General features: G+C 69.1%; 1 protein-coding gene across 1 annotated transcript in view; it reads right to left on the bottom strand.

Annotated features, from left to right (window-relative positions):
• Positions 1-3,029: 3,029 nt before the first annotated feature.
• The window catches only part of BSN (bassoon presynaptic cytomatrix protein), a 95,376-nt gene continuing 83,446 nt past the window's right edge, over positions 3,030-14,959 (bottom strand). The window contains exons 5-10 of the mRNA XM_075159286.1: positions 7,992-14,648; positions 5,121-7,239; positions 4,116-4,858; positions 3,661-3,754; positions 3,394-3,537; positions 3,030-3,190 (exon numbers count right to left, since the gene is read on the bottom strand). Coding sequence (XP_075015387.1) covers positions 3,150-3,190; positions 3,394-3,537; positions 3,661-3,754; positions 4,116-4,858; positions 5,121-7,239; positions 7,992-14,648 — 9,798 coding nt within the window. The 3' untranslated portion in view covers positions 3,030-3,149. The remainder of the gene's footprint in view (positions 3,191-3,393; positions 3,538-3,660; positions 3,755-4,115; positions 4,859-5,120; positions 7,240-7,991; positions 14,649-14,959) is intronic.

The raw sequence follows: 14,959 nt of genomic DNA, 5'->3' as shown, positions 1-14,959 counted from the left end.
GCTACCCCCCAGCGCAGCAGCCCGGCCAGGGGGAGGGATCGGGCCCTTGGGGCCCACAGTAACCCCACTGCCCGGCAGCCGCGGGTGCTGGCCGCAGAGCCCACCAGCGCTTGGTGCCAACCAGGCCCACGGGGCTCCCAGCCCGGCCGCCCCCACCATGCCGGGGGTCCAGGCCCCCCGCTCCCCCTCGCCGCAGGCAGGAAGCAGGGCCAGTCCGTGGTTTGTGTCAAGTCCTTTTTATTCTGTTCCCACAGAAACACCTGGTGAGGGGGCAGCTTCTGGGAGGGAGTCACGACACAGCGGCGGGGGCGGTACGGCACGGTACGGCACGGTACGGCACGGTACGGGGTCACTACGGGTGGCACAGAGCACAGCAGACACGCACACCGTCACAATGTTCAGAGGGAGCGCACCCGGCATCGCACTTACCGCTGGAAACGGCACCCGGCCGCGCTCGGCCCTTCGTCTTTGCACCCTCCGTCCCCCCGCCCCGGCCAGCAGACTGCCACAATCTGGGCTGGGGGCCCGGCCCGGCAGGGTGGGCTACGTGCCCCCGGTCCTGGCGGGCACGGAGGCGAGGTGGTGGATGTGCTCGGGCGGCGAGACGGGCCCCGGCGGGGGTCTCGGTCCCGCGTGCGATTTACACACTGTACAAGTATTTACAGCGCGAGGGGCGGCCGGGGGCCCGGAGGAGGCACCCTCGGGCTATGCACTTGTCATCGGCGGGGAGGGGCGGTGGGTGTGCGCAGGGCCGGGGCTCTCCTCCGTGGGGCTGCCCCACGGGAGCACCGTGCTCCCCCCTGTCCCGCAGCCGCCGGCCTCTCCCCCAGCCTTGGGCACAGGCAGAGCCCCCTGCGAGGGACCTGCCACAGAGTGTGGGCTTCCCACGGCGACCGGGTCCTCGATAACAAGTGCATAAATCTGCTAAGAGCTTTCAGTACAGCGATGGACTGATGGAAAAGAAAAAAAGAAAAGTCCAGGCAAAGAACAGCAAGCACTGAAAGGCGGGTGGAACCGTGCAGAGAAGTAGCAAGCCATGCTCTACGACGGGACAGACGGTCACGGGCGCTAGGGCTGCCCTTTGGCAAAGTGGCCCTCCGTGGGTCGAACATGCCACGAATTCATACGCACGGGTGGTCGATAAAGAGTAGTTATCGGGTCGCTCGGCGGCACGCTTTGCGATGAAACCCTTAGGCGCGACATTGAACTGATTAGCTATTCACAGGTCTTGTTCTGGAGTCGTGTTATTTCGTTGCATAGAACATCAGGCGGGCGAGCGGGCGGCTGCCGCCCGCCGTGGGGGGCACCGGGGGGGTGCTGCCGGCGTAGGGAGGCGGCGGGGCGCGGGCGGCGCGTGGCTGTACGCTGGCAAGCCCCCTCCTCGGGCTGCCTCTCCCCCCCTGGGAACCCCCTCCTGGCAGGGCGAGCGGGCTTTGGCCGCCGGCCGCCGCGCCGGCCGTCCCCGGAAAATGGCTTGAGAAGGACTTGGATTGCACAGTAAGAGGAAGGATACTGCCGGAGGCAAAGCTCTCCTGATCTTGTTCCACGGGATTTGTGCTCTTTTGTAGCCTCCTGCACTCTATTGCTTCTACAGACGACAGCCCGTGTGCTAACTCATCGCACAAAGCAAAGAGGGAAGAGGATTTGGTATAAAGTTTAAAAAAAAAAAAACAAAACCCAAACCAAAATAAAATGAACCCAGAGAAACGGAGAAAAAAGGATCCCCCCCGACGACGCCCCGTGCCCCCCCCCCGGTGCAGATGAGGTATACACAGAAATCAAAGTGGGATGATTAAGGCTGTTCTTGAAAGAAAAGGGGTGCCCGGCGGCGGGCGCGCTGGCTGCGTGGCGAGGGCGAGCGCGGCCCTTTCAATGCTTCCAATGGCTTCGGGGCGGTGCCGCGTGCCGGGACGCGCGCCCGGCCGGCGGCCGTGTCGGCAAAGGCCGACCATGCCGCCTGTCAGAGTCCTATGGCCTCGTATTTCGGTAGTGAAACAGTGTTAGGTCCTAGCTGACGCGCTCCGGGGGCTCCCCGGCGGGGCCGGGAGCGGGCCGCAGTGCAGGGGGCGCGGGGACGGCCCCGGCAGGGCGGACGGGGTTGGGAAGGAGGAGCAGCGCCCGCGGCGCCCAGCCCTCGGCTCGCGGTGGGGGGGAAAAACCTATGAAGAGGCCAGAGCTGGGGTTCGGAGGGAGCAACTCTGCGTATAATCTTGAGAAAGGGCCACGGCCCACCTACAGGGCCTGACCCGACAGTCCGGATCAGGCCCGTCCCCTCGGGGCGGCCGCCGGGGCTCGCCGCGTGCCGCGCCGGAGCTGCTCGCCAGGCGTGGGGGGCGCCCGCCCCGGGGCGTCTGCCAGGCTCCTGCTCGGCCGCCGTTTGGTCCAACATCCAGGGATCGCCCTGCTTTCAAAAGCTTGCAAGAGACAGAAAGAGAGGCGTTAGTCCGAGCGGTGACGTCCCCGCGAAGGAGACCCCGCCGAGCGGCAGCGCTGGCCCAAGCGAACGGGCGGCAGTGAGCCAAGAGGCGCTGCCGGCGGAGCAGCTGCTGCCGCCCCCGCGCTGGACGGGCTCCCGGGACAGAGCTCGGGCCGCCCAAACCTTCCCCGCAAACCCAGGGTCTGCACCAGCATCCACATGGCATCGGCTCACGCGGCGCTGCCAAGACCGGGGACAAGGCCAAGCCCCCACGCCTTGGCTTGGGGATGAGGATGGGGACGAGTGGCCCGGTGCGAAGGGGACGTGGCTGCGCCGTGTCCTTCTCACCCCGGGGGCTGGGAGCGCGGCAGGGCAGGGCTCAGCGGGTGCTAAGGGGGACAGCGGTGCCGCGGGAGCCCTGGGGATGGCATGGCGGAGGGGACCGGTGTGATGGAGGGGACGGATGCGATGGCGGGGAGCGGTGCGATGGAGGGGGGCGGTGTGTGGCTGTGCCCCGGACACTCACCGTTATACTCAGAGTCCGGCGCCGCATGCTGAATTCACTGGCTTCTTCATAGGTTTTTCCACTGCAACGACTTCATCTCCACTCGCTTCCCAAACTCCTGTGGCAGGAGGGAGCGGGAGGGAGCGGGAGGGCGTCAGGCGCGGCTGGGGCAGGGAGAGCCCACGGTGCAGCGCGCGGCGCCGGCTGCACTCACCTTGTGCCGTTCTCTCACCAGAACGAAGTGAACTTCTTGCCAAAAGCCGACACCGCTGCGGGGAAGCCGGGAGAGGCATCAGCACGGCGCAGCCAACCCGGCCGCCCACCTCCCCGGCCCCCAAACCGCTGCTTTTGCCCCAAACCATGGGAGCACCGCATCCCGCCGGCTGCTCCCGGCCACCCCCGCGGCACCCAGCCCCATCTCGGTGCCGAAGAGCATCACTGCCCCGTCCCTGTCCCCGAGAGCAGCCCTCACCTTCAGTCAGTTTGCCTGCTTGTTCCGCTGCCCCCCCCGGCAGGATTTTGGAGAAAACGCTCTCCCCTTCCGCCCCGGGCTGCCCTGTGGCTGTGCCGGCGGGACCACGCGGCCCAGGCGCCCTCGGACCGGCCTTGCCGTCTGCTGGGGGACAAACGAAGCCACCATTAGCAGGGGATGGGCCCGGCCGGCGGGGCTCGGCTGAAGCCCCGGGGTGCCAGGCAGCCGGCGCGGTGGGGACGGCACCGTGCCGCCGGGCCCACTGACCTGCTGCTCCCAGGGGCTGTGCCGCGGGCGCTCTCCCTGGCTGCTGTGGCACTTTTGCTGCGGGTTTGGATGCGTCCGTCTGCTCCGCTTTCGGCTGGAACAGGGAAAACAGCTCTCAGGGCTCGCCCTCCTGGCAGAGCATCCTCTGCAGGTGGCCCGGGCCGGGAGGTGACACTGAAACCCCCAAACACTGCGGGAAAATGGCCCCGCAGTCCCAAAAGCTGCAGGGAGGGATCCAGGCCACAGGGATGTCCCCTCCCAGGTCCCCTTGTGGGGACAGCTGCTCCCGCCGCACCCAGGAGTGGCCGTGGTGGGCACACAGGTGGGAGACGCCTTGCCCCATGGCTCCTGTCCCCAATCCTTCCCCTGCCAGCCCTTGGCCTCGGCCAGCCGGGCCGGTCCCGGGCAGAGCCGTGGGGCGGGGAGGCAGCCGAGCCGGCCGAGCCCCTACTTACCGCCGGCGCTGGGTGCCCGCCGGGCTGTGCGTGGAGCGTGGCCGGCGCCTTCCCCGCCGGCTGGGCTGGCCCCGGCTGCTGCTGCGGTGGCCGGGACGACGGGGGTCCCTGCGTCCTGCCCCTGGCCTCGGGCTGCGCCAAGCCTGCCGGCTGGGCAGCCTGCCGCGCCGCCGGCTGCTGCCGCGCCGCCTGCTGCCCTGCCTGCTGCTGCCTGGCCACCGGCTGCTGCGCGTGTGCGAGGGGCTCCGGCTTCGGCGCTGGAGTGGCCGGCCCGTGTGGCTGGGGGGGCTTCTGCGCCTTGGGAGTCTCGGCGCCGTGGTGGTGAGCGGCGGGGCGGGACGGCGGGGTGTACTCGGAGGAGCCGGGGCCGTAGGGCGCAGGCGTGCGGGGCTCGGGGTGCTGAGCCTTCTTGGGGGCGGCCGACGGCCCGTGGCCGCGGGGCTCGTGGCGGCCGGGCTCCCGCGGGTGCTGCTTGGCCGAGCGACGTGGGGGCTCATCGCCGGCGTGCCGGGAGGTGCCAGCATGGCGCCCGTAGTCCCCGTGGTGCCGGTGCTCACGGTGCTGGGGGTAGTCGTTGTGCTGCCAGGGGTCCTCATCGGGGGGCTCGTCGTAGTCGTGGTAGGTGTGCTTAACCGGGGGTCTCTTCTGCGAGGAAGAGTGGCCACCGTAGTGCCTGACCCTCTCCGCCCGCGCCTCCCTGGGCTTATCAAACCAGTCTGTCTCCTCCTGACCCAAATGATAGGCTTCGGAAACCAAAAACAAACCACAGTCAATCTCTCGCTCGGGGCCGCCTGGGCGGAAGCCATGCAATGAGGCGGGAGAGGCAAGCAGCGGGCACGCGCGCGGGGGACCGTGCAGGACCGGCTAACACCGAACACCCGGGGCGGGGGGAGGAAGGCACGTGTCAAGCAAACTGAGGCGGTGAGAGTGTCTCTGCGCACGAGCGGACGGGCATGCCCCGGGGAAGTGCCATGCTCTGGGGTGGTCACCACGGGGAGCCGTTACCTTCACTGTCCGAGACAACGCAATGGGCATCGTCCATGCCGTAGCCCTCCTCGTGCTTGTACGAGTGACTCCTTGGCACGTCTTTGATGTGCTCTTGCACATCAGGCAACGAGTGGCTGGAGCAGAACTGGGAGCAGGGGTCCCCTGTCGACTGGGGGCCGGGCCCCCCCCCAGCACGTGGCCCCCCCACCGCCTTCCCCAGGGGGCTGACGGGGCTCTCCTCCTCCGAGGGCTGCGTGCGGATGGGCGCCCGCCCGCGGCTCTGGCTCATGCCGAGGGACGAGGGCTTGGAGCCGCCTTTCTGGGAGCGCTCCGCACCCTCCCGCTCGTAGGACTTGCTCCGGCCGCCTGCCTCCCGGCCGGAGGACTTTTCCACCCCATAGCCGGAGGAGCGGGTTCTGCTGCCGGTGGAGTAGACCCGCTCCTCCTCGTCCACCAGATCCCGGCTGGAGACACCGTAGTACTTCTGCTGCTCGTAGACGTTCTTCTTCAGGCCATAGGTGATCTCCTCCTGCAGCTTCTTGGCCCTGGAGGCCACGTTGCTGCTGCCAACTGAGGTCGTTGCCGCGTAGGAGGCTAGGTCTGACTCCACGTCTTTGGCTTCTTCGATGGGGGAGAACTTGGAGATCTTCTGCTCCATGCCCTGCTTCCTGTGCTTGCTGCGCTTCGAGGAGACAACAGCAGGCGCCAAGTTCTTGGACGAATGCTTTGGCAGTGCCACACTGGAGCCGTGCTTGTCTGCCCGCGAGGAGTGCCGGTACTCGCCGTCCCCGTAGTAGTAGGACGAGCCAGCGGAGCTCCCTGACACCCTGCCATTGCTCTCCGCGCCCCGGTGGTAGCTGTTCTTCCCTCGATGGTCGGGGCCATGGTGGTCATAGATGTCGTCCTCAGACTCCTCCTCAGCTTTGGTGTAGCAGCAGGGCCGGCCGGAGCCCTCGGCATCCCCCAGCTCGCTCTTCTCTCTGCCGTGGCGGCCGTCGGCGCCCGTGCCCGCTGGCTCCGCTTTCTGCCCCTCCACCGCCGGGCTCTCCTTGGTGAGCTCGCTGATGTCCTCGATCATCACGTAGTTACGAGGGATGTTCTGCTCCAGGCTGGTGTAGAGGGACTCAGAGGAGAAGCTGGCCGAGGGGCCCTGCGCCACACTGGCTCTCTCAGCCGGCCGGGCCTCGGGCGCCTTGTACTGCTCGTAGCCACTGCTGGCCGTCGCGGTGCTGAAGGTGACATCGGGGACGGCAGAGGCGCTGGTGGCCGCGCCGATGACCTCGTAGTTGGTGGGGATCTTCTGCTCCAGGTCGGCCAGTGAGGTCTGCCGCGGCTTCTGGTGCCCACTGGCCATCTCCGCCGGGCTCTGGAAGAGGGCGGGCTGCGCCGCCGGCACGGTGGCCACCCCGGCGAAGGCGCTCGGGGCTTGGTAAGGGTTTTGGGGCCGGAAGCCCGGCTGGCCTGGGATGCCCAGCTCCGGGTACACGGCGCCGGGGGCTGGGAAAGCGCCGGGCGAGGCGAAGGTGGGCAGTGGGGCCGCCGGCAAGCCGTCCTGCGAGGTGCTGGCCACAGGGTACTGGGGGGGCTGCAGGCGCGCCGGCGGGAAGGCGGCGGGGCCCTGCGGGGCGGGGTATGGGTAGGCGCCGTAGGAGGCGGTGGCGGCGGCGAAGTCGGGGTACTGCCCGGCGGGCACGGGGCGCAGGCCGGCGCCGTCGTAGGCAGCGAGGCGCAGGCTGTGCAGCTCACTGTCAGACAGGTAGTCGCGGCGGTCCCCGGGGCAGCGCAGGTAGGGGTGGTCCCGCCCGCCCCCCCGCTCCTTCAGCAGCGACTCCTTGCGTTGGGTGATGCCCAGCTCCAGGTACTTCAGCTTGGCGTCGATCTCCTTCTCCTCCTCATCCAGCTCCGCCTGCTTCTTCCGCAGCTTGGTGGCCTCATGCTCCACCAGCTTCAGGTCGCGGTCCAGCTCCTTCAGCAGGCTGGCCTTGGTGACCGGCGCGGTGGCCTTGGGGGCCAGGCTGCTCAGGTAGAGCTGGGGGGCGGCCGGGCTGGCCAGGGGGACGTGGGGCTCCTCGGGCGGCGGGCTGGGCAGCGTCCGCTTCACCTTGCGTGCCAGCGGGCTCGACTGCAGCCCCCCCACCTGCAAAGCCAAGGGACACCTGGTCAGAGGTGCGGGTTGGGTGTCCCCTCGTGTCCTCCCCTGAGCATCACGGAGCTCCTCCCGTGCCCCGGGGTTGCGGCGAGGCAGCCCGCTGCGCACGTGTCCCCCCACGCAGCGAGGAAGCGGCGTTTATATAAAAGCACAATAAATAGGATGGAAGTAACAGGCAGGGCACTTTCCGTGAGTAATTACCGGGGGTGGCAGCCGGCCAAGCGCCGGGCTGGCCGCGTGCGCGCCGCTGCCTGCCGCAAAAACTGCTTTCCGTCCTCGGGCGCTTGGCAGCGGGGCTCGGGGAGCGGCCGGGGGCTGCTGCTGCCCCGGGAATTGCCCTGGGGCTCTTTGCAGGGCGCTTGGCAGCCCAAGGCAACCGCAGCGTGGGGGGGCAAAGGTGGGAGCGAGAGCCACCGCAACCTGAAATGGAGCCGTGCATGGCAGCTGCTCCTCGGGAGAGGAGGGGGACCCGGCTGGGGTGGGGGGCAGGGGACAGCCCTGATCCTGCCACCCAGCAGCAGCTCCTGCCCGCTGACGGGCTCAGGCAGCCGGTAGAGCTCCAGGGCCTCTCACTGGCTGCCGGCTCCTGGCTTCGGTGCACGTGTCCGTGCCCGCCAGCTGCCATCAGCTGCCGTGGGAAGCCGGCCTTTTAAAATATTAATTGCCGCAGCACTAATGAAACCGAAGGTGCCTCCTGGGGCCGTTCCCCGAGGGAAAGGTGGTTCCCCGCGCCGACATACCTGGGTGCCGGTGAGCAGCGGGTGCTGGTAGAGGGAGAACCTGTCCTTGCCGGCCTCCTCGGCGGTGGGGCTGATGGGCTTGGGGTCGGAGAGGGAGCGCTGCATGGTCTTGATGGGACGCGGCAGCGTCTGCTGGCGCTGGGCCGAGTCGGCGAAGTGCTTCTGCGGGGGGACGTGAGCCTTGTTCAGCCGCTCGCTGGTGGCGAAGGAGGACTCCAGGAGGCGGTGGGGGGAGAGGGGGGAGACGGGGGAGTAGAGGACCTGGGGAGAGCGGGGTGGCTGGCGGGTCACCAGCTGGGAGAGGGACTCGGCCGGTAGATGGGACTGGTAGCCAATTTCCAGGGGATCCGGCTTCTTCTTCTCGAACTTGCCCAGGGTCTGCTGCCGGACGGCGTGGGGGTCCAGGGGGCCCGTGCTCACCATCTGGATGTTGGTGGAGTAGGGCGGGATGGTGGTGGGCACCGTCAGCTGGGGGACCACGACGCCGGGCTGCGGGGCCGGCTCTGGCTCCGTCTGGCAGGCCAGGCTCTCGCCCCGCTGCGTCTTCTCCGGGGCCGAGATGTACTTGACGATCTCCACCCGGGGGTCATGGGTGGTGATGTGGATGGAGGGGGAGACGCGGAGGAGCTGGTCGGGCTCCGTCTGCACCGAGCAGTCGCTGATGGTCTGGATGCCCACGCTGGCCGTGCCGCGGGCCGCCCCCTCCGACTTGCCCTCGGCGCTGGCCTCGGTGTGCCGCGAGGGCCGGGAGCGCCGGCGGCGCACGGGCTGCTCCCACTCCCCGCTGTCCTCCTCATCTGTCTGCACGCTGCAGTCGGCGCTGCGCCGCACCCGCCGCCGCCGCGACAGCAGATACCGCTCCTCGCCGTCCTCCTCATCCGTCTGCACGCTGCTGTCTGCCGTCTTCCTCGCCGCGAAGGTCTCCCGCGCCGCCTCCTTCTCGTAGGCATCCCGCAGCCGCGGCATCGAGTTCCTCTTCTTGATGCCCCGGCCGGGCTCCCAGGGCTCCTCGGCTTGCAGCGACATGTCCGAGGCCGAGCTGCTGAGCGGCCGCTGCGGCGCGGGGTAGCGGGGGCCAGCGGGCCCCTCCGGCGGCACCTCGCCCGGCGGGGGCCACGCCTGCCCGTTGTGCGGCGGGCCCCGCGGCGCTTCGGCGGGCCCCTCAGGTGGGCGGGCGGCGGGCTCGGCGGGCGCGGGGAAGGTGCTCTTCTGCCGCTTCTGCTCCTCCAGCTGCTGCTGCAGCTGGTGCTGGAGCTGGTGGATGTGCTCGAGCTGGAGGCGCTGCTGGGCGAGCTGCTCCCGCTGCAGCGCCAGCTGCGCGTGCCGCTCCTCCTGCTGCTGCTGCAGCACCTGCTGCTTGATGCACTGCAACTCCTGCAGCTCCCGCTGCACCAGCAGCTGCTCCTTCTCCCGGTGCCGCTGCAGCTCCGCGCGCTCCCGTTCCAGCTCCTCCTGCAGCCGCAGCTGCCGCAGCTTCTCCAGCTCCACGCGCTCCCGCTCCAGCTGCAGCACGTGCTCCTGCTGCTTGCGCTGCCGTTCCTCCTCCCGCTCCCGCTCTTCCCGCTGAGGCCCGTCCAGTGGCGGCTTGGGCACCGCGGCCGCCTGCCCGCCCTCCTTGCTGGCCACCGGTGCCGCCGGCCCCTCAGCACGGGGAGCAGCCGCCGCCGGTTCCGCTCTCTGCAAGCCACCGGTGGGGGCGGCGGGGGCTTTGGGAGCGGGACCAGCACCCACTGCTGCTGGTGCTGTGCTGACGGGCTTGCCCAGGTAGACAGGCGTCTCCATCAGCGAGGCCGCCGGGGCCGGCCGGCCGGGGGCCGGGTAGCGGTAGAGGCCCTGTGCCGCCAGCAGGACACGGGGGGTGACGACCGGCAGCCTGGCCAGGCTGGCCAGCGGGACCGCCGCCACGCCACCCGGGCCGTAGGGTCTGTACAGCCCGCGCAGCATGGGCCGCAGCACCGAGGCCGGCTGGGTGGTGATGGGCAGCGTGGAGGCGATGGGTGTGTTGATGGTGGAGTAGATCATGCCGTCGGCAGCCCGCACGGTGGCGGTGGAAGGGAACATCTGCCGGACGGCACCCAGGCGGACGCCCGGGACGTTGTACTGCGCCAGGCTGCCGAAGCCCTGCCGCGCCTCGGGGAAGGTGGGGTTGTACATCCCGCTGGGTTTGGGGGGCGCGGGGCCCTGCTGCTGAGCCGCCAGCCCCCCTGCACCCCCCGGTCCCGCGCCAGGGCCATAGGGCAGCAGGTCGGGGCCGTTGGCGTGCCGGCCCCCGTACTGGTCCATGGAGTTGAGGGCGGCGCACATGCGGCTGATCTCGCGCGCCGTGGTGGCACTGTAGTGGGCCAGGCTGGACTCCTGGAAGCTGGCCAGGTCGCCCCGGGGCGAGAAGCGGTAGTCGGAGTAGATGTTGGAGGCCGAGCTGTACCTCCGCATGGGGAGCGGGTGGCCCAGCAGCTCCGCTGGCTGGCGGAGGTCGGAGAAGGAGCCGTACTGCAGCCCTTGGCCCAGGTAACCCCCCTCGGCGAAGCCCACGCTGTAGGAGTGCTTCATGGTGCTGAGGTCCACAGCGGCGTCGCCTGCCGGGGAGGGGAAGGGCTGATCCCCCTTCGTGGGGTAGTAGCTCATCCCGATTTCGGAGAGGTTCGTGTCCGACATGGAGGAGTAGAGGCGGCCAAAGGCGCTGGCAGGGTAAAACTTCTGCTCCTCGTAGAGCGCGGGCGCCGGGGCTGGCTGCTCCCGGTAGGGGAAGGTCTCCGGCAGCTCCGGCTCTCTGCTGCCGTAGAGGGGCCCGCTGGCTTTCCGGCTGGGTGCCGCCACCTCCCCGACTTTCTTCTCCGGCATCTTGGAGGTGGGGTTGAAAGCGCCGGTGCAGCTGCCACCGAAGGGGAACTTGTAGACCACGTCGCAGCAGGCCACCTGGCTCTCTGGCTTCACGCCCGTCAGGTCCAGCACGTTGGCCGGCGGCTCCTCCTTCAGCACTTTGGTCACCGGACCGGCCGCCGCCTCCTCCATCTGCACCATCATCACCTGGGACTTTTTGCCGCCCAGGGCGAGGAGAGGGCTCTGGCTCTTCAGCTCCACCGGCACCGCCCGGTACAGCTCCGAGCCCGGCTCCGGCAGGAAGGGCTGCGGGAGGCTGACGACGTTCTGCGCCCCGCCGGTCTGCGTGATGAGCACGTCCTTCTTCACCATCTGGCCCGGCACGCCATACCTCGCAAACTTGGTCTGGGGGGCAGTGGCGGGCTCGGGCTTGCCGCCGGCCGCCCCGCTGGCTCTGACAGCGGCCGTCTGGACACCTTGCTCCACCTGCTTCACTTGCGCCAAGCACACCGGGCTCCCGGTCCCCTGCCCGAAGTCCACCCGGCTCTGGAAAGGGTCTCCGTAGACCACGGGTTGCTTGGGCTGCGAGAGGAGCATGGGGGAGGCGATGGCCAGGCCGGCGGTGCTGGCTGCCGCGATGATGGCGTGGGGCTGTTCCTGGGCGTTGAGGTTGATGATCAAGGGCTGGATGGCCGTGGACTGCCGGCTCGGGATGTGGTCCAAGGTCAGGCAGTACTTCCTGGCCTCGGTGGCCAAGGAGGTGAGATCCATGCCTTGGTCCGTTATGATGATGGGGGCCGACTTCAGCGCGGTCCGTAAGTCCACGGCATTAGTGCTCGGCGCCTTGGGCCCTGGCTCGACCCGGGATGTGCCGGGGACGGAGGAGATGCGGCAGAGGGAGATGTTTTCCGCGGGGAGCGCTCCCCAGCCGTACAGCCCCGCGATGCCGTCGGTGGCTGAAGTCATGGCGGGCGCCTTCGGGGCGTGCTCCTTCACCGGCTGTGCCCTGACGTAGGCGCCCGGCGGCTGCTCCGGCTCTGGCGCCTGGCTGTAGCCGTGTGCTGGCAGCTGCCGGCTCGGCCTGGTCGGGGATGAGGCAGGGGATGTCGAGGAGCCGGAGCTGGCTGGCTGGGTTTGGCTGGCCGCGTCGGCCGCCAGCGTGATCAGCATGAAGGGGGCGTCCTGCGAGGAGGGCTGCCGGGCCAGGCGCGGCGAGCCCGCCCGGTGCGGCGTCTGCGTCCCCTGCGCCACCATGGGGGAAGAGGTGGCGGGGCCGGCAGCGGCGGGACCCTCGTAGGGGAGGAGGGGACTCTGCGTCTGCGTGGAAAACTCTGCTGTGGCCTTTGCGGCGCGGGTGGGACTCTGCGTGGGGGAGGTGGGTGAAAGAGGAGGGCTGGAGCTCTTGAAGAAGGGGTACATCTTGGGCGGCGGGGGCTTGCCGTCGCTCGCGGCCGGGAGCTTCTCCTTGGCTGTCTGCACGCTGATCTCCACCACCGCCTTGCTTCTGCCGGCATCCTCCGTCTGCGACCCGTAGCTGACGGTGCTCTTCACGGGACCGTAGCTTCTGCCAGCTACCGACGGGGCCTCAGGAGCTGAGGAGCTGTAGCTGCGCGGCGTGCTCCCGGGGCCACCCGCCGCCACCGTCGTCACCGTGCTGGTGCCTTTACCATAGGCGTAGGGAGTGGCGGCAGCAGCCTTGGACGCCGGGCCGGGCGCTGCCAGGGCGCTCTGGAGCTTGGCTAGGTCTTGCCCCTCTTTCGCAAAATGCTGGGTGACCCGGACATCAGGAATAGCCTTGCCCGCGCTGCCGTCGGAGGTGGCAAATGAGACGGGAGCGGAGAGCTGTGTGGGGCTGGTGCCGGGGGTGAGCGGACCGCCGTTCTGCTTCATCAGGTCGGCATAGGCGCTCTCGGCGTTGAGGAAGCGCTTCTCCTGGTACGCCTCCTCCTGCCCCTTCGCCTTCTCTCCCTGCTCGAGGGCCAGGTCGAAGGAGGAGGACTGGTGCATCCTGGAGATGCTCTGCGAGGTCTGCAGGATCTCCTCGTACACCGCTTCTGCCTTCGGCAGGGCGCTCGGATAGCTGGGCTGGGAGGGGCGCCCAGGGCTGCCGTCGTACTGGTATTCCTCGGCGTACTGGTACTCGAAGCCGTTCTGGCCCTCGGTGCCACGGTAGCCGACCTGCTCGTAGGTGCCGCCGTAGGAAACAGCCGGCTGGGCCTGCTGGACCTGCTGCTTCTGCATCATCTCCGCCTTCCTCATCATCTCCTCGTAGGCTTCCTCGGCACTCTTGAGGGGCTTGCTGGTGGGCTGGCTGGGGCCGCTCTCCCCCTTCTCCGTCGGGGAGTACAGCGACATGAAGGTGGGCAGGTTGTACTCGCTGCCCGACTTGTACAGCTTGGAGGCCACGGCGTCAAAGCTCTCGGCCTCCGAGTCGATGGAGGGCGAGTACTCGGAGCAGGAAGAGCGGTGCAGCTCCTCCATCTCCGCCGCCTGCCGCAGCTCCTCGGTGGGGGAGGCGTCCTCGATGGGGGAGAGGTTGCTGGGGGGGGTTTTGGAGCGCTCCCTCCTCCGCTGGGCCCTCAGCTCCTCCTTATCGCGCTTGGTCTTGCGCGCTGTGCTCCGGATGCGCTGCTGCTCCACCTCCCGCATCTTCTCCTGCTCCCGCAGCAGCTCCTCTTCTTCCCGCAGCTCCTCCTCCTCAGACGAGTCCTCGATGGTGGGCAGCAAGGGGCCGTGCGAGCGGTGGCGAGCCTTCCTCTGCTGCTTCACCTCCTCTAGCCGCTGCCGGCGGCTGGGGCTGCTGTCGCTGTCCTCCTCCAGCGAGGAGATGGAGGTGGGCGAGGTGCCCGAGGTGTAGCTGGGTGTTGTGGCCGGCAGGGTGGAGGAGTACTCGCCCCGGGAGCGCTCCTCGGGGGAGCCCGTCAGGCTCTCCATCTCCAGCTCGGGCTCCCGGTCCAGGCTGGCGTCCGCCTCCTGGCCCATCTCCATCTCCCGGCCGTAGCCGGTCGTGCTGTTCAGCTCGATGGTCTTGAAGCGCCGCAGCCCGCCCTGGGCCGTGCTCAAGTCGTCGCCCTCCGCCGCCTCCAGCTCCTTCCTCTCCTCCTTGTACAGGCTGCCGGGGCCGTGCGGCAGGCGCCGCTTGGCCGACGCTGGCTCTTTGCCCTTCTCTACCTCGGCTTTCTGCCCGGCTTTGGGGACGCCGTACTTGGCGCGCCCGTAGCTGCCTTCCTCCTCCTCCTCCTCCTCGAGGTTGTCCTCCTCCGCGCTCATCTCCAGGATCTGCCTCCGCATGAACTCCTCATCGCTTGCATCCGCCTCCCGGCCCTTGGGCCGGGGGGGCACCGGGGAGAAGCCCCCCTCGCTGCTGTCCTCCACGTAGTCGTGCCGCAGCTTACTGCCGAACTCGTCCGAGGACTCCGCGCTCTCCCGCCGCTCCCGCTGGTTCTCCCACTCCAGCGAGTCCTCGTCTTCCTCCAGGATGTCCTCCAGCTCCTCGTCCGAGTCAAAGGCTTCGGGGGTGATGGAGAGGTACCGCGGCCGCTGCCGCTGCCGCTGCTCCTCCCGTGGCTCTGGGCAGCCCTTGCCGCGCTCGGTGGGCTCCGGCGGGGCACCCCGGCCTTCCAGGAGGGGCCGCATGCTGCTCTCCAGCTTGGTGAGCTCGGAGGGGCTGGGGGGGCTTTGCCCGGCCAGCCCGGTGCCGCTCAGCTTCTCCTCCTCCTGCTGCACCAGGCCGGTGATCTCGCTCTGCGAGCTGGAGATGCCGTCGGAGGAATAGCCGGTGTCGCTCAGGCTCTGGGGGCTGCGGGACAGGTCCGGGGGGTAAGGCTTGCTCCCGTCCTGCGGGCGAGGGAGAGCACAGCGTCAGACCCGGGCAGCTCCGGAGCTGCTCCCCCCGCTTCCCCCCAAATCCTCCCCCGGGGAGCGCGCAGAATGTCTGGGCAGCGTTGGGAGCCAGCCCAGCACGAAGGCGGGGGGCCGCCCCGTGTCCCCCCCAATGGCTCGTCAGCAATCTGTCTGCGCGCTAACGAAGGCAGGGGACGGAGCGTGCTGCGAGCAGGGGATGGCACAGCAAACGCCCTCGGGGGCACAGGCATGGTGGGGCTCACAAATTATGTCCACAAAACCAGGCCCCGTCAGCGTTACCTCCC

Source organism: Calonectris borealis, chromosome 10 (genome assembly GCF_964195595.1).
Source record: "Calonectris borealis chromosome 10, bCalBor7.hap1.2, whole genome shotgun sequence".
In the NCBI taxonomy this organism is placed as follows: Eukaryota; Metazoa; Chordata; class Aves; order Procellariiformes; family Procellariidae; genus Calonectris; species Calonectris borealis.
Note: the sequence above shows the minus strand (reverse complement) of the source record. Positions and strands in the feature narration are given on the sequence as shown.